Below are 26,463 nucleotides of genomic sequence, written 5' to 3'. Positions count from 1 at the left end.
GTGTAAGCCCACCCTCAGGACCCAGATTGAGTGGCTTTCCCATCTTTGAGTCATCACAAATTAAAACACAGACAACCCCAACAAGGAAGGAGGATGTGCCCTGGAGAGCCTGGTGTGACCCTCAGACCTTCTGTGTGTGCTCTCTGGACCATGCTCATGGAGCTTGTGCCGGCCGAGGTGGGTAAATCCTGTCCCTGCAGTTTGTCCTGATGACAGGCTCAGGAGGCCCTTTCTTGTCACAGCAGCTTGTTCAGCATCCCAGGAATCCCCTCTAAGCCTGGGGGGCTGGACACTCCCCGCCACCTGCAATGTCCCACCCAGGGGCTGGCGAAGCTCTGCATGAGGTATGGGTGACTTTTCTGCAGCAGGCTGGGCCTCTCCTCTATCTCCACCCCAGAAGGAACCATGAAGGGCAGGTGCCCAAGAGTGGAGAGGTGTGTGCCTCGTCATGGCGCAGGCACAAAAGTCCCTTTCCTAGGCGACTGCCTCACGTTGCCCAGGTCCTGGGCACTGGCATCTCAGTTGGGGCAGTTGGCAGCCTGGGAGGTGGGGACGCTGAGGGATGAGGTGAGACACAGGGAAGAAACTTCCCTCTGGCCTGAAGGAGGCTGTTGGTGCCTCATCCTTCCTGGCCTGCACTCAGTGGAGACTTCTCCATGGTGCTCCTGGTGGTGGCTCTGAATCTGTCAGGGAGCTTCCCTGGTGGTGAATGCTTTTGCTGTGGGCTGTCACCGCTGGGCAGCACCTGGGCCCTGGCAAACAGTTCCTGGCGCTTTCCCCAGCTGCCTTGCACATCTGGACTTCAAGGTGGGCCTTTCTTGTGTGGATGTGTTCTTTTTTTTTTTTTTCTTTTTAATAAGTTTTTAAATGTATTTTTATGTGGTGCTGAGGATCAAACCCAGTGCCTCACATGTGCTAGGCAGGCGCTCTACCACTAAGCTGTAACCCCAGCCTGCAGATGTGTTCTTGGCATATGGGGACAGCCCCTCAGCCAAGAGGTAAGGCTAAGGGTCCTGAGGCTCCTCAGGAGGACACGCTCGGCTCTGTGCGCCCGCACACTCTGGAGTCGGCTCTGTGCACACCCACACTCTGGAGTCATCTGTGTACTTGCTGTCCTGTCCATCCCTCTAGCCTCTGAGAGAATGGAGCCAGCTTTCCCATCCTTTGAGGCTCTGCAGGGAGAAACGGGGAGAAGCCTTGATTCCTCTGCCTGGGATGATCTCAGGGGGCCTGGTTGGAGCCTCATCTTCCCAACCCCAGCTGCCCTACACCCTTGCAGGGGGTGGGGGACGGGCTCTTAGCAGCCTGCTGTGCAGAGGGGAGAGCCAGACCCCATCCTGACGCGCACAGCTCACCCTGACTTAGCCTAAAGCTGCCTCCTCCTCACCCTACTGCCTCCCTTAAGGATCCTGGAGGAGCTTCCCTAGAGTATCATAGCCTGTGCTCCAGACCTGTGGGGTCACCAGCAGCTGTCCCCATGGGCCCCCATCTCTAGGTTGAACCCAGGGACCCCTTGGGAGCAGCATGCCTGCCCCTTGGCACCTGTATCCAGGGCCTCTGGAGCCATCTTTAGTCAGGGGCCTCCACTCCTGTCCCTAGGGAGACCTAGTGCCCTGGTCACAGCTGGAGAATGGGCCCTGGGACACACTCTCCTGGGCTGGCTCCCTTCTGCTCCTGGCATCTGTTTGCCAGCAGGCCCAGACAAGGGGTGTGCTGGGGCTGGGCCACCACCTCTTGGGCTCTGTGCCCAAGGTGGCTGGGCCTGGCTGAGGTGGCCGGGCCTTTGAGCCCTGCCTGCCTCCTCCTAGCATGCCCAGTGGGTCCTCCTGGATTTCCTCAGTGTGGCTGGCTCACAATCAGGATGGGGCCTGCACACGGGTTCCCATCTACCTGCCCTCCCCTGGGAGGCCCCTGGCCAGGATGGGTCTCCAGTCTGTGTCCCTCCTGCCTCTCTGCCCTGGTGGCCTCTTCTAGCTCACTGCCTGGACTGGCCTGTCTCCTGTCACCAGGGGCATATTTCACCCCCTTGGCCCCTGCCACCTAGTTTGGCATTTTCTTCTTTTCCCCTGTGTCTTTTCGCCCTGTGTCTTTACCCTCCAGAAGTGATGTGGAGGGGAGATTGGGGAGTTCTGGTTTAGCCCTGCTCAGCTTGGGAAGTTCCTTGGCTCAGGCCCAGCAGCTGGGGCTTGAGAGGATGCAAAGCGGGGTTGTCTCCTTGAGGTGGGGTCAGTGCCGGTGCTGGGAGGAGGTAATAGGTTTGGTGTGGCTCCATGCAGGAGGTGGGTGCTCCAAGGTGTAGTGTCCTGGGGACACGAGGGCTGGAGGGGGAAGGACATTCCTGAGGAGGACCTCTCATCCCCCTAGGTGGCAATGGATCTCTCTGTACGTGGTTCTTCTGGTCCCTGGCCTCTCCATTTGGGCAGCTTCTAGAGGCTTCTGGAGTGTGGGATACCTTCCCCACCCCACCCCTGCCATTGATCACAGTAGGAGTAGTGGCAGGGCAGGGCTGGGGTTCTGGTTTTATCCAGTAGTCTCCTGCCAGCCTCTAGGGTGGTATCTTCTTGGGACTAGTGAACTGGAGCCTAGTGAGCAGTCCCACCCCAGGTGGAAATTTATCAGAATCCCAAAAGACCTACTGCTGCCCATGTTGTCCCCCTACCTATACACTATTCAGATCTCATAAGGATTCAGTTTTAGGGGTTTCGTATATGTATTGCCAGTCTCGTCCCACCCCCCCTCTGATCTTCCTAATTGGCATTGGTCCAAAGGCTCTGGGGTTCTGCCTGGAGGCAGTTCTAGCAGAGCTCATAGACAGTGTGTCAGGTGCTCATGAGCTGAGGCAGGTATGCCTTGACCCAGAGACTCTTGCTTCAAGGCCCTTGCTTGTAAGTGGAGTGGTGGTGCTGGCTCTGGCAGGGATTTGGGTTCTGGCTGAAGCTACTTGGCAACATTGACCTTGGCGTGCAGAAGGGGTATTGAGAAAGGGACTGACATCCCTGTTGCACTGTGGCAAGAGGAAACTATAGCCAGGCCTACCCAGGGAAGGTAGAACCATCAAAGGCACCATGCTTCCCTTAGAGTGGGCCTTGAATGCATGCACCTGTTCACTGAGGGGCCTTGAGACTCAGCCTGCTGGGGCAGGGGATTTTAGGATAATCCCTTGTTCAGAGGGTTTGTAGCAAGTTCAGGATTCCTGGTTGATGGCTAGGACTGGCTGCAATTTCAAGACTCCTTATCTGGTATTCTCCACCAGGCTGTCTTCTTGATCCCACCCTAGACAGCAGTGGACCTTCCTTGCTGGCATTTAGTCTCTTGCAGTGTGGCCTTTTTTTTCCTAGGCTCCATTCTCAGAGAGCTCCAGATCCTTCATCCTGCATTGGTTATAATCCAGAGAGGCAGAGAAGAAGCAGGTACAGATGGAGCCTCTGAAGAGTTAGGAGGTGAGGTAAAGCAGGTGCCCATATGCACCAGGAGGGCTACCTGGAGATCCAGCAGCCTGCACTGGACCCATGTTTCTGCCCTGATGGTGTCCTTGTCAGTTTGGTTTGACATCAACCCCCATGAGAGCTATAACCACTCAGAATGGAAGCAAAACTTTATTCCTCTTGACTGGGAAAGATAACTAGCAGGTGGTCGTGCATAAGACCCCCACTTCATACCCCTCCCCAAAACAAAGAAGACAAGCGGTGCCACCAAGTGGCTCCCTCTGCCCAAGGGAAAGCCAAGAGGCTAAAGACTGGCTGGGAAGGCAGGTGAGCACAGCATAGGACAGGGGCGACTGCAGTGATGGGGTGGCCAAGGCAGGCCAGGGCTCAAGGGAAGAAGGGGGGACTGCCTGAGGGATCAGGAAGGCATGGGAAAACTTCTTGTCATGGAAGCTGCTGGCTGGCATGGGCACCAGGCTCAGGGTACCATGACACGGTAGGGGCTGCCTGGGATATGCTCATCGCCCCACTTGACCACCAGTGTGTACTCCCCTTTGTCCTTGAGTAGGTAGGAGACACTGTAGAGCCGGCTTCCCACATGCTTCACCAGGATCTCCTCGCAGGGTGTTCTTGGGCCATGGACTCCCACCAGCAGCATATTGTTGCCTGAGGTAGGAAGGGCTACAGTCTCAGGTCCCAATTGCTTTCCTTCAGCTGTGACTAACCCCCTTAACCCCCTTCCCATATCTTTTCTCTACCTGTTTTGAGACACTAGCCCTTCCAAGAAAGCTGCCAGCACCCTCCCCTACCCAGGGAAGCAGAGGAAATTCCAGCTCCCCAAGGCATTTCTTGAGGGGCAGAGAGGTCCACATGGGAAGTAACATTACAAATGACAGCCACAACCCTAAAGGTGGTTCCCATACCTCCCATCCCATTATTTCTTTGTTTTTGGCACCAGGGATTGAACCCAGGGGGCTTAACCACTGACCATGTCTCCAGACCTTATTCTTTATTATGAGACAGGGTCTCACTAAGTTGCTAAGGCTGGCTTTGAACTTGGAATCCTCCTGCCTCAGCCTCCCAAACTACTGGGATTAGAGGTATATGTTACCACACCTGGCTTCATCCCATTATTTCTGGTCTGGTCTTTCTGGAAGACGGGCAGAGCTGCCTACCTGCTTTGCTGCAGTCCACTGTGAAACTGCTCTTCTGGCCTGCGTAAGCCTTGCTCAGCCCCAGGCCCTTTGCCACAACCTTGCTGGCATCGGCAGGACCTGGACCTGGTGTTCCATGCTGTGGGGCACCAGCAGCCTTGGTGAGGGAGTCCACAAATACTGATGATGTCTCATGGAGGCTGTGGTTGCTGACAAGGCGGGGGCCTACAGGGCAAAATAGGTGTGGCTAAGAGGTGGCTAGAGTGTCAGTCACTGGGTAGGTGCCAACAGCCTGACCTTAGGCTCACCTGTGACCTTTGCCTTGAAGGGGCTGCCCCCAATGTGGTAGGGACCACCATACTTGATGGAGATGAGGTAGCTACCAGGTGCCATGGGGGTATAGGTGACGCGGTAGCCCTCAGGGCACTCCTGACAATCCATCTTCACTTTGGAGGGGCCATCAATGGTCACCGAAAGGGCTCCAGCTCCTGCATTGCTTGTGTTCACGATAAACTCAGCTGGGTTCCCTAGGAGAATGGGAGGTTAGGCAGAGCCCACCTAGCCCACTTCCCTGTCCTCAGCCACCCAGCACAGGCTTGTCACCTCCACATGCTTCCTTTTACCACCAAAGGCTCAGAAGCAGGACCCTAGCAGCTGTATCTGCAGTAAAAATTGCACACAGACCTACCTGTGACACCACCTTCCAGGCCTGCTCCATAGGCGGACACTAAGCCTGGGTCCCCTCCATGCCCAGGTTCCCCAACTCTGATCTTGAAGGGGCTTCCAGGGATGTGGGTCCCGTTGAACTTGACATCTATCAGGTAGATGCCATTTTCCCGTGGGATAAAGCGTACAGCATACTTATCTGAGGAGTAGAAGGGCATGCTGTGGGCCTGGGGTCCCTTATGTATAAGCAGCACATGTCTGAGAGGAATAGCCTCAGTCCTAGCTCTATCCATTTTTTTTTATCACCAATGAGAGCCCAGCAGCTCCATGGAGCCCACTCTGCTGCTTCCAGGGCTGTTTTGGGCACCTCTACCCACACCCCACAACACAGACCAGGAGGCTGAAACTTTAGATTCCAAGTAGCCCACCGTCGAGGCTCATTTTTACCCTTTATAAGCAAAATGCCTGCCTTGCTGCCTCCTTATGAATGTCACATCACTTGCACATTAAATAAGGCTCAGAGAAGGACAGGAACTCACTTCAGGTCATGCAGCTGGGAAGGGACAGGACTAGGCTGTGAAACTAGTGAACAAAACCTGTTAAGGCCATGTCCCTGACTACAAGAACATGCAGCCCTGAAGCTTTTGCATCTTTCCCTCTGGAGACCAGCACTGCCTGCAGAAGGTTTTCCTAGTGGCTGTGACTAGTAAACCTACGCCCTTGGGGATCTAGGTATCACGGGTTTCCTGGCTGAGAGGGCCCAGGTATTGAAACCTAGTTTTGGCAGTTTACAGAATCTGTACCTTCCTTTTTATTCTCAGCCTGCTTCCAGCCAGCTGATCATGCCCTGGGGAGGCCTGCTGCCTCTGGTGGGGCCAGGACAGATGGCTGGATGACTGGGCAGGGACAGGGCCTCACCTTGGTCAATCTCTGTGACATAGCATTCCTCCAGGGCTCCCGAGGGGCTGTGCACCTTGGCATCAATCGCCCCCTTGGCCCCGTTCAGGCTGACTGCAAAAGAGGCTGGTTGGTTGACCTTTAGCCCTGACTCCTAGAAGCATAGCAGATGTGGTTAGATGGAATGGTTGGGAACCAGGGCAGGGGAGGAAAACAGAGCCCCATAAGCAGGAGGCCCACAGGGTTGCACTTACCCACCTGGCGTCCAACTTGGTTTAAAGAGGGAGAGCCACTAATTTATTAAGTCAACAAGCCATAAGCATACTTCACAGTCTCCTGCCCCCCAGACTCATGCTCTGCAATCACACACACATACACACACACACACTCACACAGGTGGCAGGAAGAAAAAGCAGCCCCACCCTATGGGAAGCACCCAGCCCTGACAGGCTGTCCCTCTTTAAACCGCAGCCCTGGTGCTCAAGGGGCACAGGCTTCTGTTCAAAGCCTTTAGACCTGAGACACGAGAAAAACTCCAGGCGGTGGGCAGGGCACTGCCTGCCAACCCCAAGCGTGGGCTGTACCCGGCCAGAGCAGAGGCCTGGTACCCAGAACTATTCTGGGTAGGTCACTTGACACAAAGCCAAGGCCTGCTCTCTACAGTTGCTCTGGTCTGGCCGGGCCCAGGAGCCCCAGGTGGGCAGTTTCTCTCAGTGCCTCACCTGAAGACTAGAAACAGTAAGGCGGCGGGCGTCGCCAGACGGAGAAGCCACAGGCACCACGAAGGGGCTGTCAGGGATGTGCTCCTCATTGAACTTGACTGAGACCTCATAGTCACCTAAGGAGAGAGAATAAGGCTGAGATACCACATGACCCCAAGGCCCAGCCCATAGAAGGCACACTGAGAGACCCCAACTTGTCAACCTTCAGACCTCCTGCCTCCCTCAAATAGCTTTGGTGACCCTGGACTTCAAGGTGGAGGATGGGAACCAAGCACAGCTATCTGCAGCCCCCAGGGCCAACTCCTGCACTCAGGCCCCATTTCTTCCATCTCCAGCTAGCATTGCCCCCAGTACCTGGCTCCTGAACCACATAGGCCACACCACAGGAACCATCCTTGCGGTCCTCAAAGGAGATTTCAGCCTTGCTGGGACCCTCAACAGCAATGGCCAGGCCCCCAGCGCCAGCTTCTCTGGTCCAAATGCTGAATTCGGCTACGGAAGAGCAGTGTGTCCTCATAGAGGGTTGGTTCCATGGCCTAAGCCCCTTCCAAGCATGGCCAAAACCAACATGGCTGCTAGTTATTCCCTCTAACCCCACCCCTACCTTGAGTCCACCCAGGAAAACATGAGCTCTGTGGACAAGCATACCTACCTGGCACTCCAGCTTCAGCCCTCTCAAGGCCAGGGCCCCCAGCACGGACCTTGTGGGCTCCCCCTTCACCCAGGGGCCCCACAGTGAACTGGAAGGGGCTCCCAGGCACATGTTGGCCCTTGTACTTGACGCTGACTGTGTGCATGCCCATCTCAGCAGGCACAAATCGAATACAGTAGGTATGGTTTTCTCCTTCCACAATTTCTGCCTCATGGGTCTTGCCAGATGGGCTGGTCACCTGGGCTGTCATGTCTTGGATGCTAATTTCTGTAAGTGGGGGATGGGTTGGTGAGCAGGAGCTCTGGGACCCACCCCTTATGCTTAGGAATGCCCAGAACCCTGGGCTCCCTGAATTCCTACCAGGGATCTTCAGACTAAGGTCACAATGACTGCCAACATTGGCCACTGAAGGGGCCCGTCGCCTGCGTGTGATGCTTTCTTTCACCCGGCCTTCACCTGTCACCTTCACAGAGAAGGGGCTGCCTGCAGAAGAAAGTACAACCCATGTCCCATACAGGTTACATGCTGAAGGTAGGTTCTAGGGTGTGGTAAGGGCCACCAAGTGGCAGGAGAGGCATGTGGCTGTTGCACTCACCAGGCACATGCTGGTCAGCAAACTTGATGTTGATGATATAATTGCCAGGCTCTGTGGGACAGTAGGTGACCCTGCACGTGCCATCTTCCAGGTCCTCTGTGTTGATGTCCACTTTGCTGGGGCCCTCAATGGACAGGCTGAGCCCACCATAGCCTGGTAGATGGACAACCATGAGCCAAAATTCCAAGCACAGCTATACCACCCTAGCTGGCAGGCCAACACTGCCTACCTGCATCCCGAGTATCTATGATAAACTCTGCAGGTTCAAAAGTATGGCCTTCATGGAGGCCCTGGCCCGAGACCCGCACACGGCTGGCATCCCCAATCTCTGACTGGCTGATCACCACTGGGATGGGGCTGCTTGCCACATGCTGGCCATTCTTCTTCACATGTACCAGGTGCTCTCCTGTCTCCTTGGGCACAAATGAAATCCCTGGACACAGGACAGAGTTGTCAACCAGGGAAGGTATGGGCCCACAGCCTCCCTCCTTTCTAGAAACACTGGGCTCCTTCTCAGCCTCTTACCCACGTGACCATTACGCAACCGCTTCAGCAGACAGGGTTCCTCTCTGCCTGAGGGTGGTACCACAGTGGCTGTCAACAGGCTGAGGTCTGTCTCTGAGATGTTGATGGGGATGTCGGCTGCAGAGCCTACCTTCAGGTGGGACATCCGCATGGAGTCATCACCTGGTGGAAGGGCAGGACATTTATCACTTTGCGTCCAACCACAGGACATGGTGCCAACCCTGCTGTCTGCCTTTGTCACTGCTCACTATGCCACCTACCTGTGACCCTGGCAGTGAAGGGGCTGCCTGGAATGTGCTGCTCATTGTACTTGACTAGGATGCTATAGTCACCAGGCAATACAGGTAGATAGGAAACACTACATGTGCCATCCTGGTTGTCAGTGCAGCTGATTTCTGCTTTGGATGGACCCTCGATGGCCAGCGACAAGCCCCCTGGAGAGAGTTAAGGGTTGAGGGTAGGAAGGGTAGGATCTGGAGACCTAGCAGCCAAGCAAAGGCCAGGAACACAATCTTGTGTCCAGCCTCCAACCAAGTGAGGACACCTCAGGCACAGAGTAGGTCAGGTCTAGAGCTGCTGCTCACCCTCTCCTGCATCCTTGGTGTTGACAGTGAAGGTGGCAGGCTTGTTGACCACTCCGTGGGTGAGACCAGGACCATAGGCAGTGACGTGGCCACAGTTGACATAATCCACATAGAACTGCAGGGGGCTTCCTGAGGCAAGAATTGGAGGCACCATGGAATATCAGCCTGTGTCCCCTTCCACTCCCATCTCTGTGAGATGGTGGCAGCAGTGGCATCATGTAGGGTGGGCAGGGGTAGGCTGGGCACACCTGGGATATGCATATTGTCATAGCGGATGTCCATCTCGTGCAGGCCAGCTTCACTGGGCGCATAGCGCACAGTCACAGTGCCATCCTTATTGTCAGTGATGGAGGGCTGTGCCACCTTGCCTGAAGGCATCCGAACCTCCCCTGCAGGGCAACAGGTCTGGGGTCAGGGCAGCCGTTGGCACACCCTGGCCTCTTGGCTTCCAAGCTCCTTCCCAGCCCCTGCTCACCAGTGATCTCGCCCTTCTTGATGGTGAAGGGGATGACAAGGTCAAAGGGCCTCAGGCTGGTCACATCCAGCCCGTTGACACCCACCAGGGGCCTCTCTGGGGTCTACAGTGGAGACAGAGGGCTTGGGTGAGGGGCTGAGGAAAGATCTAGGGTCCTTTCCCACATGAGGTGGAACAAGGCCTCACAGGAACACCCAGATAGCCAGTGCCAAAAAGAGGTGGGTCAGGCCTTACCCACGTCTGCTGGCCACCTTGGGCATAGGTGTACTGTGGAGCCAGCTGCTGAGGCCGTAATGGGGCCTGTGCCGTTGGCTGGTCCCCAGCCAGAGCCTGCAAGGCAAAGCAAGAACTGGAGACTCACCACAAAGGGAACCCCTGGAGGGGCAGGCTAGGATCTGCCCAGAAATCCCCGCCCACCCATCCTTGGCCTTTTCTCACTGTCACTTGGAAGGGGCTGTTGGGTACGTGCTCGCCGCCAAAGCGCACACAGATGACATATTTGCCCGGCTGTGGGGCTGTGTAGAAGATGTCGAAAGTGCCATCCTCATTCTCCACCACATCCACGTCTACCTCGGAGCCATCAGGGGTGCACACGGTGCAGGTCACCTTGCCTTTGCCTGCTGCTTTCGTATCCACTGTGATCACTGTCTCCTCCCCAATCTGGATGGTGGGGCCGATGCCAGCACCTGGTAGGGCAGGGTAGGTCCCCAAAGCGGGGCCAGTGGGTGAGCCTGGTACTCAAACTGCTCCCATCAGCCTGCCACCTGTCCAGGCCTATAACTGCCACCACCAAGCACAGCCAGGCCTCCTACCCCACCCTGTCCCCCAAGCTGGGATGGCGAGTGGTTTCTCAGAAGGCAGGAAGGAGTCTCCTAACCACCTCAAGCTCAAGTCCCACATGGGAGAGGCCCAATGAGTGGCACCCAGGTGCCAGAAGGAAAAGGAAGAGCCCATCCTGGCACAAGAACTTAATGCCGCCTCCCCTGCTAACAGCCTCAGCCAGTACCATGACCCATGCTGCCTAACACCAGCACTCTGGCTGAGCCCATGGCTGCCTGTTTCCCTGTGGCCTTGCCCTTGGCCCCAATGCAGTGTATGGATGCAGTGAGGCAAGAGTCCTGCTGCAGTGTGGGGGATGTGACACTTGCCTCGCTATCCCCCCAGGCCTGAAGGTGAAACTGGAGTTTCCTGACAACTGAGAACGCTCGCTTAACCAGAGGCTTGTGGTAAGAGGCAGCCCAGCACAGCGCAGCCCGGCGCAGGCGGGAGCAAGGAGCAGGATGGCAGCAGGGTTAGCATCTGAGCAGCATAACACAGCAGGCTTGGCAGAGCAATGGCAGCACCCAGGGACAGGGGACAGGAGGTCCAAGCCACAGGTATCACTGCTGGGTTGCAAGAGCAGAGCGGCTGAGCAGCCTCTAGGGCCCCATAGTGCCCGAGGAAAGGGGAGGGACAGTGACGTTATGATCTGGAGCTCAGCTGTGGAGGCTCAGGAGGCTGTGGGCTGTGTGGCCTGGCAGCAAGAGCACCCCTGCAGCCCGGCCTCCCGCCAGGAAAGCAGCTGGGAGCACCAAACCTGCTTGAGTTCAAGGGGCCCCCTGGCCAGCCTGCCACCATATCCCCCTTCAGCCAAGGGCTCCCACTACACTAGGCTCTGTGCTGGCCTTCCACAGCTCTCCTGACTCTAGACCTGCCGTGCATGCTGCCTTGTGAGGCCTCACTCATGCCTGCCCTACAACATCTACCTAGTGAGTTGGGACCCATCCTAATCACTTCCCCTGACTTCCCATTTCCCCACCCAGCCCCAGGCCACCAGCAGGTCGTAGTCACACCATCCTCAAAGTACACTTCCTAACTGGGTTTCCACCTAAAGCCCCACAGCCACCCATCTGGCCCAAGTCAACCCTCTGGCTTGTCTGAAAGCGACTTAAACCCTCTAGTGGGGCTCCCTGCCTCCATTCCACACACACAGTGGCCTGGGAAACAAGGCCACTCTGAGTCTTGCCCTTTACCACTGGCCAAGGCCCCGAGATCAGGCTTTTCCCAATGCCCAGCTTCTGCTGTCCCTCTGCCCCCGACACACCTTCACTTCAGATCCTGTAGCCTGTTCTACAAAGTTATCTAGCCCCTGCCACAAAACCCTATCCACCCCTCTAACTCTCCCTGGACACCTGCCCGAGTGCCAGGCCTGCAGCCTTCAGAGACCTTTTTGAGTAGCTGCAGCCTATTATCAGCACCTCTGGGTTTTCCCTGGCTGGGCAGGCAAACCCTATGCCTAGCTGGGGACTATGTGAATAACGTCACTGCTCAAGGGATAGAGAAGGAGGGAAGGAGAAAGATGGGCCAGAGTGCACTTTGGGGCTCTGAGGCTGGGCTGGGCCCTGCCATGCTGGCCGCCCAAGCAGTCGACACTGGCGCTACTGCACTACCAGCCAGCCCCACCCGCTCATGCACCTCCCCCGGCCTGGGACGCAGAGGCCCCTGGGAGGTGGGGATGGAGGTCTGTGGATCTGATCAGGGCTAAAGACTCCCAGTGAGTGGGGGAGGCCCCTGTCCCCTTAGCCCATGCATGAGCCCCTGTGAGAAGGAAGCACCCGCTGCCCATCACCGGGTGCTTCCTGGGGGTGCCAAGATCCCCAGACCCCAAAGTCCCCAGTGGGATGCCTCTCAGGATACACCTCACCCCAAAGCTCTCAGCTGCAACCCGAGTTCTCAGATGGAGAAATGGAAGCCCAGAGAGGGGAAGAGCTGGAGTGTTCATGCTCAGCTCCAGAAACCTCCCTGGGCCCTAACCCTCCAGCCCATGGCCTTATCTTGTGCAGCCTCCCCACTCTGTCTCTGCCTAGAGCTGCAGCTGGAACTGTCCTGGAAATTAGCAATGAAGAGGAAAGGAAGCTGCCCCTCTGGGCAGGAGGGGCATTGGCCCCAGCAAGCAGCTTACCTAGCCCGTGACCTCCGATTGACACTGAGGTGAGAGGGCAGAGAGCAAGGAGAAAGGTCAGGTGAGTCACTCAAGGGGGCGGCCCCCACTCCCACACGCCGCCCAAGCAGCGAGCCCTTGCACACAGGCACACCCAAGCCCCGTGCCGAGCGCCGCAGTGGCCACTGGTGGGTTGGCTCACCTGTGACCGTGCACTTGCTGGCATCCCCAGTGGGCACGGCCCGGACACGGTATGGAGAGAAAGGGATCTCATCACCACCATACTTGATAAGGATTGTGTAGCGGCCTGTCACATCTGGCACATAGGCCACTGTGTATGTGCCATCATGGTTGTCTTGGATATGTGTCTTCTTGGGCTTGCCTTCGGGGTCCTGTGTAGCAGAGCACAGGCAAGGAGGTTGGCTGAAGCTTAGCTAGGCCCAGCCGTGCCTCAGGCCTTCCTCAAGGAGCACCAAGCACGCTACTACAGGGACAGCCTCTGGCCCCTCATTCACCCAAGTCCCAAAGGTCTGCCTGCATCTAAGATTGTCCCTTACTTCTGCCATGAGCAGAGTCCAGAATGGAATCACCAAAACATCCAGCATTCCCTGACAATTAGGCAAAGCCAACCTTGGCTGCAGAGCCTGCCCTGCACTAGGAGGATCTTGCATGGACGATCTCAGGGTCATATTCTTACACCTGCCCTATGAGAATATTCCAGACTTGGGGCTGAAGCATTAAAGGCTCTGGTCCTGTGCTCAAAGTCAGCAGTGAGAGATTGTGTTCAGGCAAGCCTATTCCTGTCATCACAATCCTGAGCTAGTCACAGCCTTAGTAAACCAGAAGCAGGGGGCTTGCCCTTCCCTGTTTTCCTGGTGAAGCTCCCTAGAGACTAGAAACCTGTCCTGGCCTGTCTGCCCCACCTGCAGCCCCGCAGTCCAGTCACCCAGGCCTGGCCCCCTTGCTTCTCTTGCCTATGGCTGGAGCTGCAATGCAGCTTGGGAAGGTGATGAACTCACTGTGATCTGGACAGCCAGTAGACCCTCTCCAGCATCCTTTGCATCAATGGTGAACTCTACAGGCAGGCTGGCCGGCACACCAGTGGTATTGAGTCCAGGGCCACTAGCCTTCACTTTGCTGGCATCATGTGTCGGCAGTACTTTAACCTTGAAGGGGCTGTGGAACCAGCGAACTGTGAATGGCCAGATAGTTCTCAGAAGCCAAGCTGCCCCCAGCATAGGCAACAGGCCAGTTCTTACCTCCGGGGCACCTCTTCTTCCCCGTATAGTACTGAGATACTGTAGGGCCCTTCTCGGCTAGGCACATAGTTGACAGTTTGCGTGCCATCAGCGTTGTCCACCACGTCCACTGGCTCCACCAGGCCTGGCCCCAGTCCCAGGGACAAAGTCTCAGATGGCTCTCTGGGCCCTGGCCCTCTTACCTGTCCCACTGTATGACTGGGACTTGGCCTCTAGCCTAGACCTTGCCATGTCCTCACGTACCGATCCCTAGGAATGGTCCTAAGCCTACCCTCCCTCTTGCTACATCTATTCAGTACACAAGTCCTGTCTGTTCCTTCTCCAGGTTTCTACCTAGCTCTGCTGTCATCTGAGGCTCTTCTACCAACTGCAAACTGGGCCTTCAGGCTCCTTCCCTAAACTTCAAAGAGGTCACTACCTCCCTGACCTCCTGCTCCCAGGTGCGTAAACCTTTACTCACCTTTAGGCCCCTGTACTTTGACATGAAGCGGGGCAACACCAGCCTTGCTTGTGTCCACCTGGAAGGACTGAGGGAGGTTGGCACGGACCATGCCTGGGCTCAGACCTGGCCCAGAGCACTTGACCTTGGATGCATCTGTCACATCATGCACAGGAACCTTAAAGGGACTACCTGGGATTCGGGCAGAGGGATGGCAGCTTCATAAGTCAGAATAGGCATAATCAGGCAGTCCTAGCCCTGTCCCACTGTCACCTCCTCACCTGGAACTTGGTGGCCACCATAGGTGACATTGAGGCTGTAGGTGCCGGCCTCGTAGGGGATGTACTCTACTGAACAACTGCCATCTTTGTTATCCATGCAGGACATCTTCGCCTCTGAGGGGCCCTCTACAGCCAGGCCCAGGCCACCTGTGCCAGCTCCCCTGGTCCAAGCAAATAGCCTGTCATTCCCTGGGGTTCCCAGGCCCATTGGCTACCCACTTGCCTCCCTGGTAGCACATTCACCTGGTCTCCACTGTGAACTTGTTGGGTTTGTTGGTGGTACCACTTTGGATGCCCGGCCCGTGGACACGCACCCTGGAAGGGTCGCAGCCCTCGGTCACAGGTACCTGGAAGGGGCTGCTAGGCACAGGACTGCCATCATAGGTCACGTCAACAGAGTGGAGTCCTGGAGGGCAGGCCAGGTCAGGAGGAGCCCAGGCTGCCCCACCTGCCCTGCCTGCCCAAGAGAGCCCCAGCACATACCCTCCTCGTACGGTGTATATTCTACTTTGTATGTGCCATCACCACAGTCTTGCACATAGGTTTCAGTCAGGTTGCCAGAGGGGTTGGCTACACGGGCCTTGACATGTGGCCCTCCAGTCTGTGTCAGAGCCCGGGCATCCACGCTGAACTCAGTGGTAGCCTCTCGGAAGACTCCTGGAGAGGGACGCAATGAAGCCAGGGTTACAGGGACCCTGCCCCCCCGCCCCCGAACTCCCCCATGTACCCAAGAGCAGGCCTCTTTACCTTGGCCCTCAATCCCAGGCCCATAGCATTGGACGCCTGAGGTGTCCACAGCAGGCTCCACCTGAAGCTTGCTGGGGAAGTTGGGCACAGGCTGGCCGCCGTACTTAATGGTGACAGTGTAGGCCCCAGGGCAGAGAGGAATGTAGGTGATGGTGTGTGTGCCATCACCGTGGTCCTGGATGTACACTTCAGCCGGCAGTCCTGCCTCGGAGCAGATCTCAATGGTCAACTCTGCACTGCCTGCACTTGAGCAGTCCACTTGGAACTGGCCCACCTCTCCAGCAGTGGCCCGCTCCAGCCCAGGGCCTGAGCACTTGACCTTGGATGCATCAAAACAGGGAACCACGTGGGCCTTGAATGGGGAGCCAGGGATGTGGGTGTCGGCAAAAAGGATGTTGATGTTGTAGTCCCCAGGCTCGGTGGGCACGTAGGATACAGAACATGTGCCATCCCCATTGTCCAGGCACTCAAGCTGCGCCTCGCAGGGGCCTTCCACTGTTAGGCCGAGGCCACCTGTCCCGGCACCCTTGGTGTCGATGGTGAAGCGGGCAGGGGAGCCTGCACTGCCTCCTTGCAGCCCTGGCCCAAAAGCCTTCACCTAAGGGAAGAGCAGATTGGAAGCTGAGACTGCACTACCACCAGCAAACCTCCTTTTGCCCTGGTTTTCCTCCCCTACCAAACAGGAACAGGAACAGGTTGCCTACAGCTATGCCACCATTCTCCATTATAAGGGCAAGTCTGGAGAAGATGGAGTGCCCCCCAAGGACCCTCAGAAAGCACAGTGGGCTCCACCCTTAGAGCCTCCCAATCCCAATTACCTTGCTAGGTTTGGTGGGGGCCATGGCTTCCAGAGGAAAAGGGCTGCCAGGCACAGGTACACCATCATAGGTCACCTCTACCTCATAGGGCCCCTCCTCACGGGGCACAAAGCGCACCACACTATTGTCGGCCCCCAGGCCTGGCTCCACCTTGCAGGGCACCACTGCACCTGAGGGGCCCACGATCTTGGAGGCCACTTTGCCTTGACCACCTGCACCCTTTGACTTGACTGTGAACTCCTGATCTTTGCCAACATCCACTTCTGTTGAGATAAGAAAGGAGAGAAAAAGAGAACCATGGCACCTAGCTTAGGTAGGCCCTGGGTGCTCTTCAGTGACTACAGAAAGTACTCAACTACTCACTCTCTCCTAGGCCAGACACCTTGATCTTGCTGAGGTCCAGGCTTGGAGACACCCCAACTGAGAAAGGACTCTTGGGGATGGGATCCCCTCCATAAGTGACATTGACACCTACTGGGCCCTGAGAGGGGTACAGAAGGGCAACAATCATCAGTCAATACCCTGGTCTCCTTGGCCTGCAAGTGCCCTGCTTGGGAAGAGGGCTTCAGACACTGGCTTTACTCCCCAGCTCCCTTCCCAGGTGAGAAATCAGACTTGATGGGAAGCCCCTTGGAGCAGCCCACCTAGCCCACCCCTTACAAGGAAGCCCACAGACTAGATGACTGTAGTGGAGGGGTGTGGCTGCAGGGGGTCAAGATGGCTACCTGCTGCACAGGAGTGTACTTGACTGTGTAGGTGTTGTCATGGTGATCAATGATGTCCAGATCTCGCACCACATCCCCTTTAGCCAGACCTGAGAACTGGACGTCCAGCTTGCCTTTGCCAGCAGCTTTGGCGTTGACGGTGAAATGGGTGGGTTTGCCAAGCTCAATGCCTAAGGAGACAAAACAACCATATACAGGGGCACCTTGCTCTGAGCACCCCCACCCTTGATGTCTCATAATTTCCCAGAGTATTCATCTTTACCAGTGCGATTGAGGCCAGGGCCCTCTGCCTTCACCTTGCTGGCATCATGGGAGGGCTCCACCTTAACCCGGATGGGGCTGGTGGGTGTTGCCTGTAAGTGGTAGGGGAAGGGTTGAGAAGAGCAATACCTCAACAACCAGAAATCTAGGGGCCAGAAGCAGTAGACCAACCTGGTCAGCAAAAAGGACCATGATAGTATAACTGCCAGCTCCACGGGGTGTGTACTTGACTGTGAAAGTATCATTGTCATTGCGGATGATGTCAAAGTCGATGTCAGCCTCAGCAGGGCCCACCACACCAGGAGCACACTTGATGCCAATGCTGACATCACCTGTCGTGGTGGGAATCAGCAGAAGCTGGGATTTTGTGGGGATATTCCCCACTCCGGTCTTCCCACCCAGGGCCAGGCCTTACCCTGGCCAGCCTCTGTGCAGTCCACAGTGAAATAGGTGGGCTCATGTGCCTTGAGCCCTGTCTTGGCCACACCTGGGCCATACACCTTGACCTTGTTTGGATGGCTTCCAGCTCCCACATTCACCTGTAGAGTACAGGGACAAGTGCAGGACATGACCAGCCTGGGGAGGCAGAGGCTCCCTCAGCTACTGGTGTAAAATAAGCAAAATGGTGCAGCTGCCTTGGGGAAAGTCTGACAGTTCTTCAAAAGATTAAACAGAGATCATATGACACCACAGCTCTGCTCCTACATAGCTACCCAAGAAAAACAAAAACCTAGATCCACCAAACTCATTTTACATGAATGTTCCTAGCAGTGCTATATACAATAGCCCCAAAGTAAACACATCCCAAAGGTCCATCACATAAAAAAGATAGTCACAATGTGGTCCATCCATACCATGAAATATTTGATCATAAAAAGGAATGAGGCATGGGCTGGGTTGTGACTCAGTGGTAGAGTGCTTGCCTTGCATGTGTGAGGCACTGGGTTCAATACTCAGGACCACATAAAAATAAGTAAACAAAATAAAGATATTGTGCCCAGGTATAACTAAAAAAAGTATTTTTTTAAAAAAGGAATGAAGCACTGATACATGCTCAGTGTGGATGAAACTTAACAGGATATGCAGTGCAGAAGCCAAACACAAAAAGTCACATAGTATATGATTCCATTTATATGAAAGGCCCAGAAGCAGCAAATTCATACAGTGGGAGAGCAGGTTAGTGGTTGCCAGGACCTGGGGGAGGGGAGAGGTGGGAGGGTGAGTTTCATTGGGCATGATGAAAATTGTCCTAAACTTAGATTGTGGTAATGATTGCACAACTCAGTGAATGTACTAGTACTGAGCTGTCCATTTTAAATGAGCTCACCCGGAAGGGGCTATTGGGGATGCTGACACCTCCCCAGGACACCATGGCTGTGTGCTTCACTGGCTTCCTTGGCACATAAGAGCAGCTGTAAGTTCCATTGCCGTTGTCTTTGACTGATGCCTCTACAGGACAGCCCTCATTATCCTGCAAGATTGGTAAAAGCAGGCAGCCTGCTGGTCAGTGCCCAGGCCTAGGTGCCTGCCTACCCTGCCCCCAACGCAAAGGGCATCGCACCTGGACTTGGACCCGGAGAGGGGCCTTCCCGCCATGTTTAGCATCTACTGTGAATTCTGCTGGTTTGTTGACAGCTACACCAGTCTTCTCCAAGCCAGGCCCACGTGCCTTCACCTGGTAAGAGAACACCCAAGTTTCAGGGGACCAAGTCAAGGCCACCAAACCACAAGCCAGGCGTGGCAGCTGGGGATAGAGTGCCAGGAGCATGGTGCTGGATATACCAGTTTAGGGCCTGGGCTCAGGACCCCATCCTGGTTGACAAAACAGGGATGTGCCCACCCCCAGTGGGCTTCCTAAGCAAAGGCAGGAGAGACTCAGGCTAGTGCTGCACGCCCTTTACCCTGTCTGGGTGAAAGTCCTGGGGTGCATCACGGATGTCAGCCATGAATGGACTGAGGCGGATGTCCTCGCTGTTACACAGCACATGCACAGCATACTCGCCAGCCTCTTGGGGCCAGTAGCGCACGTCACAGGAGCCATCGCCTTTGTCATCACATTCAATCTTGGCCTGTGATGGACCTTCCACGGAGAAACCTGACAACAACCATCAGTCCCATTGATGCCCTGGAGACTCAGGGCATCCTCCACCCACAGGGGCCCACACTGAAGCCTCCAACTTACCCAGGGTGCCCACGTCGTCCCCAATTGCCTCTACCACGAAGTCTGCTGACTTGCCAACGACACCGCCCTCCAGCCCAGGACCCCAGGCCCGCACCTTCTGATTGCCACATTCAGTGCCCACCTTCACCTCAAAGGGACTGCAAATGGAAGAGCCACTTAGGGGAGAACTGAGAGGCACCATCCTACAGAAGAGCCATCCCGTGCCCAGCAACGTGGGCTAGGCGAGAAGACCAGTTTGGTTCCCCATTGTCAGACAGACAGAAGACTTAGACAATGCTGGTTGGTGGGGAAGAGTGCCTGGGAGCCTCACCTGCGCCCAATGTTCTGGCCACCCCATGTGATGGTGACAGTGTAGGTGCCAGGGGCTGTGGGGTAATACTCAAAGCCATAAACGCCATCCCCTAGGTCCTTCTGCTTCACACGTTCCTCTCCCTCTGCCAAGATAAGGAGGGCCTCAGGACTGCCTAGCAGTGACCCTGAAGGCTGCTGCCACCCATCCCAACCCCAACCAACTTACTGGGGCCCTTCACAGTGACCTTCAGCTCCCCGCTGCCAGCACCCTTCGTGTATACCTTGAAGTCAGCTGTCTCCTTCACCCGCACACCCTTAGGCTGGAGGCCTCGGCCAACAGCCCGACAGGCAGCTGGATTACAGGCTGTGGGGAGAGGAACTGGCTGAGCTGCTAGGAGCTAGAGCTGGGTGTCCCCTTACCTGCCCCAGCCTCCCACAGGACCAGGCTATTGGGATTGGAGGGTCCCTAATAGCTTGGCCCAACAGGCTAGTGAGGCACATGCAAGTAAGAACTGGAAGGGGTTGTGACCCCAGGACCTGTGTACCAAACCAAGACATGACAGGCTTCCTCCCACCTGCTGACCCCAGCCCACAGACATCCACCCAACCCTCCCCTCCAAGAGGAAGATGGATCCAAGTACCGTTGACCCTGTGGGCAGAGCAGAGAGCAGCAGGTTTCTAGACAGCTGGAGCGAGCTCTTCCGAAGGTAAAAGCATGGAGAGGAGAGACGGAGAAGGGCAAGAAGAAGAGGAGGAGGAAGGAGGGCCCCAGCAAGGGAGGAAAGACAGCACGTGCCCAGATAGTGGAAACTCAGAGACTAGGGGTGCCCAGGCAGGGGCTGGAGAGGGACTGCACCAAAGGGCTCCCCCTCCCACACGAGGCCCAGGCAGCAACACCACAGTGGGGGCAGAGGGGTGGCCAGGGCTGGGCCTACCTTGACCAACAGTGACAGTGTAGGGGCTGCGAGGGATGGGTACTCCGGCGAAGGTGATGTGCACTGTGTGGACTCCCTCCATGGTCGGTTGGTAGCTGCAGCGGTACGTGCTATCACCCCGGGCCTCCAGCTGAGGCTCCACTGTGCCTTTCTGTCCTGCAGGGTCCTGGATCACAACCTCCACCTCACCCGTGCCAGCTCCTGTCACAAGGCATAGGCTTAGGTTCCAGGCTCCAGCACAGCTCTCCTCTCAGGCTGCCTGGGCTTCAGTAGTCTTCCCTCACCTGCCGTAAAGATCTCAAAGTAGGTGGTCTTGTTGGCGATGTTGCCACTGGGCTCCAGGCCAGGGCCCTGGGCAGTCACTTTGCTGGCATCACCTTGTGACTTGTCCACATACACCTCAAAGGGGCTCTTGGCAATATGCTGACCAGCAAAGAGCACAGTCACCTATTCCCAGGAGGAGTGAGTCATGAGGGCAGGGACAGGAACCTCTAGTCACTGCCCATGGCCACCACTCTCCCTGCCACCTGAAAGCTCACCTTATGAGTCCCCGTCACTTTGGGGATATACCACACAGAGAAGGTACGGTTCTTGTCATTATTGGCAGTCACCTTTGCCTGTAGTAGGAAGGAGCCCCCCCATGAGCCTTTGTTAAGAGCAGCTCCTCCAGAAGGGAGCACAGCAGGGCCCTCCCCTACTAGTATAACCCTACTTCTTCCTGGTGTCCAGCAGGGTCTTCCACATACACCAACACCTCTCCCTGGCCAGCACTCCGGGTCTCCACAGTGAACTCTGCCCGCTTCTTCACCATGTTGCCTGTGGGCTCAATGCCTGTCAGAGAAAGGTGAGCAAGTCGCAGGCCAGCTACAAGAGCCACAGCCTTATGTCTTTACCCCCTGCCCCCTATCCAATGCTAAGGCAGGCAAGCTGAGCCCCTAGCCCTTCAGGAGTATCAGGAACACAGTGTTAGAGCCCTGATCCCTCTGCAGGTTCAGTGCCCCTCCCTGCCAGCCTCCGAGTCAGGCACGTTCCAAACTGGGCAAGTTTGTTCAGCATAAACCCAGCACAATGAGTCTGGCCTCAGGACCCAGCCATGCTCTTGCTGCAGAGGCAGGCCCATGCCTGTTTTCTGGAACACTCAGGTTTCCTGCACCAGTGTGATTGCCCAACCCTTTCCCTGGGCTGTGGTTCATCTCCCAATCATAGAGAAGGAGCCCACTGGGTCCTCCCTCCCTGGGGAGGTTTCCCCACAGCCTTGTGTGACTTGAGGAACTTCCTAGCACTCTCTTGTCAGTTGACTTGTTCTAACCAATCCTGATCCATTCCCATCAGATTTTTTTTTTCTTTGTACTGGGGATTGAACCCAGGGGTGCTTAACCACTGAGTCACATCTCCAGCCTCTTTATTCTTTATTTAAAGACAAGGTCTCACTGAGTTGCTTAGGGCTTCCCTAAGTTGCTGAGGCTGGCTTTGAACTTCTGATCCTCCTGCCTCAGCCTTCCAAGTCACTGGGATTACAGGAGTGTGCCACCTCACCCAGATAAGACTTTTTTTTTTTTAAAAGAATGGAACACACCAGAAATGTGCGTGTCATCCTTGTGTTGATCTCCATATCATCTCAATTTTACTATCTCTGCTGCCAAAGCAAGCACTCCCATCTGACTTGTTTGAGAGGTACTAGCTGTTTCTTCACCCAAAACTCCTTGGGTCCTCCAGATTCTGACAATATACTATGTATGGGGAGGATGTTGGTGCACCAGAACACCCCTAGGCGTTCTCTTACCTGGCCCGTAGGCTCGGGCTTTCTTTGGGTTCAGTTTTGGCCGCAGGGGAGCCCCTGGCTTCAGCTTGGCTTTAGGGAACTGGGACAGGTAAGTCATGACAGAATGCTCATCCACATTGGGGTCCACAATCTCCTCAGGAGTGATCACCTGTCACAAGCAAAAGACAGGAGCCATTGGAGCACTCCTCACTGCAAACAGGTCCCCCATAGCCTCCAATAGGGCCAGACAGGGAGCATACCTGAGGGATGCCCAGCCAGTCATCAGCTTGCTGCATGGCCTCTCGTGCGTTGTTGACAGGCTTACTGGCATCCCAGGAGTCCCAGTCAGGACAAAGGCCTGTGACACAATGAAGATTGTACTTTGAGTCGGGGAGAGCTACAGAACTACCTTCCAGATCTCCCACAGACAGCCCGATCCCCCTCACCTGGAGCACAGCTATCGACAAGGGCACCCAGGGCCCGGCCACTCTGCCAGTCCCTACTGAAGTTGGTGATGGGCAGCTGTGGCAGCTTGTTCTGGATCCAGCCTAGGAGCCTCTGCTTGGGTGTCTGCTTTTTGGCTTCCTCATCCTCCTCCTCATCCCACATAGGCATGGAGATAGAGTAGTGCAGAATCAGGGTCCAGATGAGGCCCAAGATCAGCTTCAGGTTTCCATCCACAATGGCCTTGCTGTCTATGGGGTAAAGAAGTGGCAGTACTGGGCAGCTTCCTCATGGCCTTGAGGGAAAGTACCCTCAGAGAAGGAGTCAGGTCACTCCCTGGTGGTAGGGCCAGGGTCTCACAGCACATGGAGGCACAGGGAAGAGGCCCTATCCCAACTAGGGATGAGATATCAAGCAAACTTTGTCCAGAGGCTCTCTGTGGTATCAGAGGTGAAGACTTCTGGGGGAGAGGGAAGATACCCATAAACACACAAGGAAAATAGGAGGACATTTCCAGAAACCTCAGGGCCCAGAAGAAGTGCAGAAGACTGTCCCAGCCTGCAGACAGGTCCAGGGAAAGCATCTCACAAGGTAATTGGAGGATGATGGAGATGAACACTTTGTAGCTGCCAAGATGGAGACCTGTCCCTATCTCCAAGGATCTCTGAAAACTGGGAGGTGTAGCCCAGCCCTAGCTGGTCTAGAAACCAGGGCCCCTGACCACAAACTGGGCTGGGGCTAAGGAAGAGGAAGGCTGGGTTGGCAAAGAATGGTTGAGAAATAGAATTGCTACTTCAGGATGGATGGGTGGTGGGTGGTGGGTGTGAGGCAGGGGAAGTAGAGGCATTGGGCAAGGACCCTTGGGTGATGGGGTGTGAGCCCCACCCTCTCCACATCCTTGTCCCCTCAGTCACACTAGAAGTCAGGAGGTGGCAGAAGGCTAGAGCACTGCTTGGGGGGGGAGTACCAGGGCTCAAAGGAACCAGGGGTTGGGCCACATGGTCCTGACTCACTAGGGCCTACAGAGATCTTCTGGGGTGACAGAGCAGGAAACATTAGAGAGGCCCCCCTTATCCAGCTGGAGAAGGAGAAGGGTGAGGCTGGGTGAGCCTGGCTCTGCTGCACAGGCCTCTGCTTAGGAGCTTGGGTGGCAGAGGCTTTGGGTGGGGTCCCTGTGTCCTGCTGCCTCAGCAGAACCCGCTCAGCTGCCACCCATCACCCGCCCTACTTGCCACCTAACGGACTCAACTCAAGTACTCAAGCGGGCACCATGCTCACCACAGGGGAAGTGGTTAGGGTAGGCACCCTACACCCCCATCATCACCATGGCAATTGCTCTGGGCCCCACCCAAGGCCACCTTTGGGTCTCAGCCTCCTCAAGGGTGGGTGGCTGTGGGTGGAGCAGACTTTCTGAGAGCTCATCTTTGGAAACCCTACTGGCTTCCCTTATAATCACAGAATACTTATCTAGTGAGTCAACTGTAGGGGTACTGTGAGAAGGGAATGAACACCATCAAAAGAGCCATCAATGGTGGTTTTTCAGTCTGGATGAAAGTACCTGCAACACCAGCTGAGCTTCTCAAAGCAGAGTGCCCCCACCCCTGCTGTTCCCAGATGGGTTGGTCCTGACCCCTCAGAGTTATCTTTTACTGTCTCCAAATTGTGAGAGGAGGGATCAGAGAAGACCAAGGATGCAAGACACACAGTAGTGTGGGGGCTTCCTGGGTCCAGCACAAGAGCCCTCAGGGGGCTGGAGGCCTTTAGTGGCCTCCAACAGGAAGGGCAAGACCAGGCCCACCAGCCCTCACAGGTAGGGCCAGACCCTCCCATGGTCCTCATCATGTGGGCCAATGCCACCCCCTCCCCCTCCCCAGAGGGAGGGAAGGACCAGGGCCCAGGGCTGGGAGACTGCCTGGTTAAATGGCCCCGCCCCATCCCACCCCCTTTCCCCAGCCCCGGGGCCAGCCGGCCCCCTCCCTCCCCTAATCACTGCTGCTTTCCAACATTTTTTTGCCTTATATGGCAAAGCTCTGGGAACTAGGCCTGCTCCAGCCAGCTCACAAGAAGGAGGGGAGAAGGGAGGAGGGAGGAGACCCCCCCCAAAGAGCTGGGGTGTGGCTTGCCTCCCCACATCCGGTTGCCTCCCCCCCCCCCAGGACTCAGAAATGACTCAGCTTGGCTAGACTGAGGCTGGAACTGGGGGGTGGGCCTCCCAGTGTGGAATGGCATTCCAAAGAAAGAAGTTCAGCTCTGGGGACCTGCCCCTGAGTGGTCAGGAGAACCAAGTTGTGGTACCTCAATTTCTTGGGCTCAGCATTACCATTCTTGGGCCATAAAGACAACTGGAAGCCCTCTTTCATTTATGAAGAAAAGAAGGTTCATCTCCCTTCTACTCTCCCTGTTCTACATTTCCCCAAGTCACCAGTTCTGTTGCCTCTCATTGAGCAACTCCTATTATAAGAAAAACCTGAGATGCTTCAGTAGGCCTGGCCAGTGCCAGTCTCTCCAGTCCAATGACACGGACACTGTGCTGGCAGTGAGCCTACTGCACACTGGAACAACTTTTAACCAACTCCTGTATTCTAGATGCAGAAAACCAAGGCTGACATAGAAGCAAGTGTTACCAATGATGAACAGTAAAGTTAGTGACTACAAGCCAGGTCTCTTCACTTAACCACACCCAACTCACTTTGGGTGCAGTCTTGCTAGTCATGCTTCTCTCTGGGGATTGAAACAGGGGGATTGAAACCACTTTCAATGAGGAGGGGCCGTCTTTCAGGGACAGAAGCCAGGAGAGCCCTAGACAATGGGACCAACAAGCTCCAATCCCTACTTTAGAACCACAGAGGCACCTGAAAGCCAGAGGGCCCTTTCTAAACTGCTGTAGGGGGTGAGCCTGGATCTCCTCCTCCTCGGGGATGGGGCATGTCCTCAGGGACAGGATTCAGGTCAGTGACCGCCCCACCAGGCCCTGTACCAGCGCGGGAGCAGCAGTGGGGGCGCGGCCTGTGGAGGATGTGAGCTCAGCCTGGGCGCGGGCCAGCGGGGGCACGTAGCGGTTCGCACGCTCAGCGGGCCAGCCCGCGCGCCTTTGTTCTTGAGGCCCGCGCTTAAAGGGATGGCCCAGAGGCCCAAGGGACTGTGCGACGGCCGCGAGGGAAACTAGGAGGGATCAACCCAGGGGGGATGGGAGGACGCTCAGAGCACCCGCCCTCACCCACGCGGCGCCAGGGAGCAGCCCGCGAGCTCACCGATGGACACTAGTTTGATGCTCTCTCGATCCAGGAACTCGAGCGCCACCGATACGTTTTCGAGCTGCATCTGGCGGAAGGTGGGTCGCTGGTTGTGCTTGCGGTGCATCTTCTTCTGGCTGAGTACTTCAAGCAGTGCGATGAGCCTCAGTCCGTCACTCAGGTCTGTCTGCAGGTTGGCGATGCGCTTGCTCACGCACTTCAGGTGTTCGTTGCACCAGCGAGTGAATGTGTTCTGTTGGATCTTCTTCCATGGTGCGTCCTCCGCTAAGTCCTTCTCGGTGGCTGGCATCTCGGCGTCCCGCGAATCGGCACCGCCGCCCGGAGCCGCGCCCGATGCGCTCTGGCCGGATCGGGAGTGGGAGCTACTCATTTTGAGGAGCGAGGAGCTGGGGGGGCGGTGCTGAAGCCTCTGCGAGGGGACGGCCCTTTAATTAAAGTTGCAGGCACTTA

The 26,463-nt window shown here is 56.1% G+C and overlaps 1 protein-coding gene and 1 long non-coding RNA gene across 4 annotated transcripts in view; one reads left to right on the top strand and one right to left on the bottom strand.

Annotated features, from left to right (window-relative positions):
- The window catches only part of LOC120890518 (uncharacterized), a 28,393-nt gene extending 1,930 nt beyond the window's left edge, over positions 1-26,463 (top strand). The window contains exons 2-3 of one of the 2 annotated variants that reach the window (XR_005734756.2): positions 10,860-12,697; positions 14,200-26,463. This is a non-coding gene — a long non-coding RNA (uncharacterized LOC120890518). Of the gene's footprint in view, positions 12,698-14,199 lie in introns of both variants that reach the window. The other variant, XR_013431624.1, reaches the window with a different exon arrangement.
- Flna (filamin A) lies at positions 3,584-26,383 on the bottom strand. Of its 2 annotated transcripts, XM_005340634.4 has the most exons (47): positions 26,011-26,383; positions 22,762-23,010; positions 22,576-22,673; positions 22,337-22,484; positions 21,266-21,384; positions 21,093-21,170; positions 20,838-21,000; positions 20,554-20,754; positions 19,845-19,982; positions 19,638-19,761; positions 19,328-19,464; positions 19,047-19,240; positions 18,707-18,820; positions 18,473-18,616; positions 17,561-17,684; positions 17,317-17,477; positions 17,147-17,237; positions 16,885-17,054; positions 16,523-16,640; positions 16,160-16,422; positions 15,342-15,939; positions 15,078-15,251; positions 14,838-15,000; positions 14,595-14,755; positions 14,335-14,505; positions 13,875-13,998; positions 13,635-13,791; positions 12,818-13,007; positions 12,637-12,660; positions 10,134-10,381; positions 9,930-10,025; positions 9,696-9,798; positions 9,469-9,609; positions 9,221-9,349; positions 8,897-9,070; positions 8,637-8,798; positions 8,341-8,544; positions 8,112-8,264; positions 7,877-7,999; positions 7,517-7,783; positions 7,219-7,356; positions 6,865-6,980; positions 6,164-6,296; positions 5,268-5,444; positions 4,888-5,106; positions 4,601-4,804; positions 3,584-4,091 (listed from the first exon to the last, which is right to left on the bottom strand). In XM_005340634.4, exons 1-47 carry the CDS (start codon positions 26,381-26,383, stop codon positions 3,904-3,906), a joined length of 7,944 nt encoding a protein of 2,647 aa, XP_005340691.1. In that variant the 3' UTR covers positions 3,584-3,903. The 2 variants fall into 2 exon arrangements, with proteins under 2 accessions (XP_005340691.1, XP_013220797.1); XM_013365343.4 differs by lacking the exon at positions 12,637-12,660.

Source organism: Ictidomys tridecemlineatus, chromosome X (assembly GCF_052094955.1).
Source record: "Ictidomys tridecemlineatus isolate mIctTri1 chromosome X, mIctTri1.hap1, whole genome shotgun sequence".
Lineage (NCBI taxonomy): Eukaryota > Metazoa > Chordata > Mammalia > Rodentia > Sciuridae > Ictidomys > Ictidomys tridecemlineatus.
Note: the sequence above shows the minus strand (reverse complement) of the source record. Positions and strands in the feature narration are given on the sequence as shown.

Coding starts and splice junctions, on each gene's coding strand:
- Flna (XM_005340634.4), bottom strand. CDS start 26,383: ATGAGTAGCTCCCACTCCCGATCCGGCCAGAGCGCATCGGGCGCGGCT. Junction 13,792..13,874: donor GAAGAAGAGGTGCCCCGGAG/GTAAGAACTGGC, acceptor CTGGTTCCACAG/CCCCTTCAAGGTTAAAGTAC. Junction 7,784..7,876: donor CCTTAGTCTGAAGATCCCTG/GTAGGAATTCAG, acceptor CCCCACTTACAG/AAATTAGCATCCAAGACATG.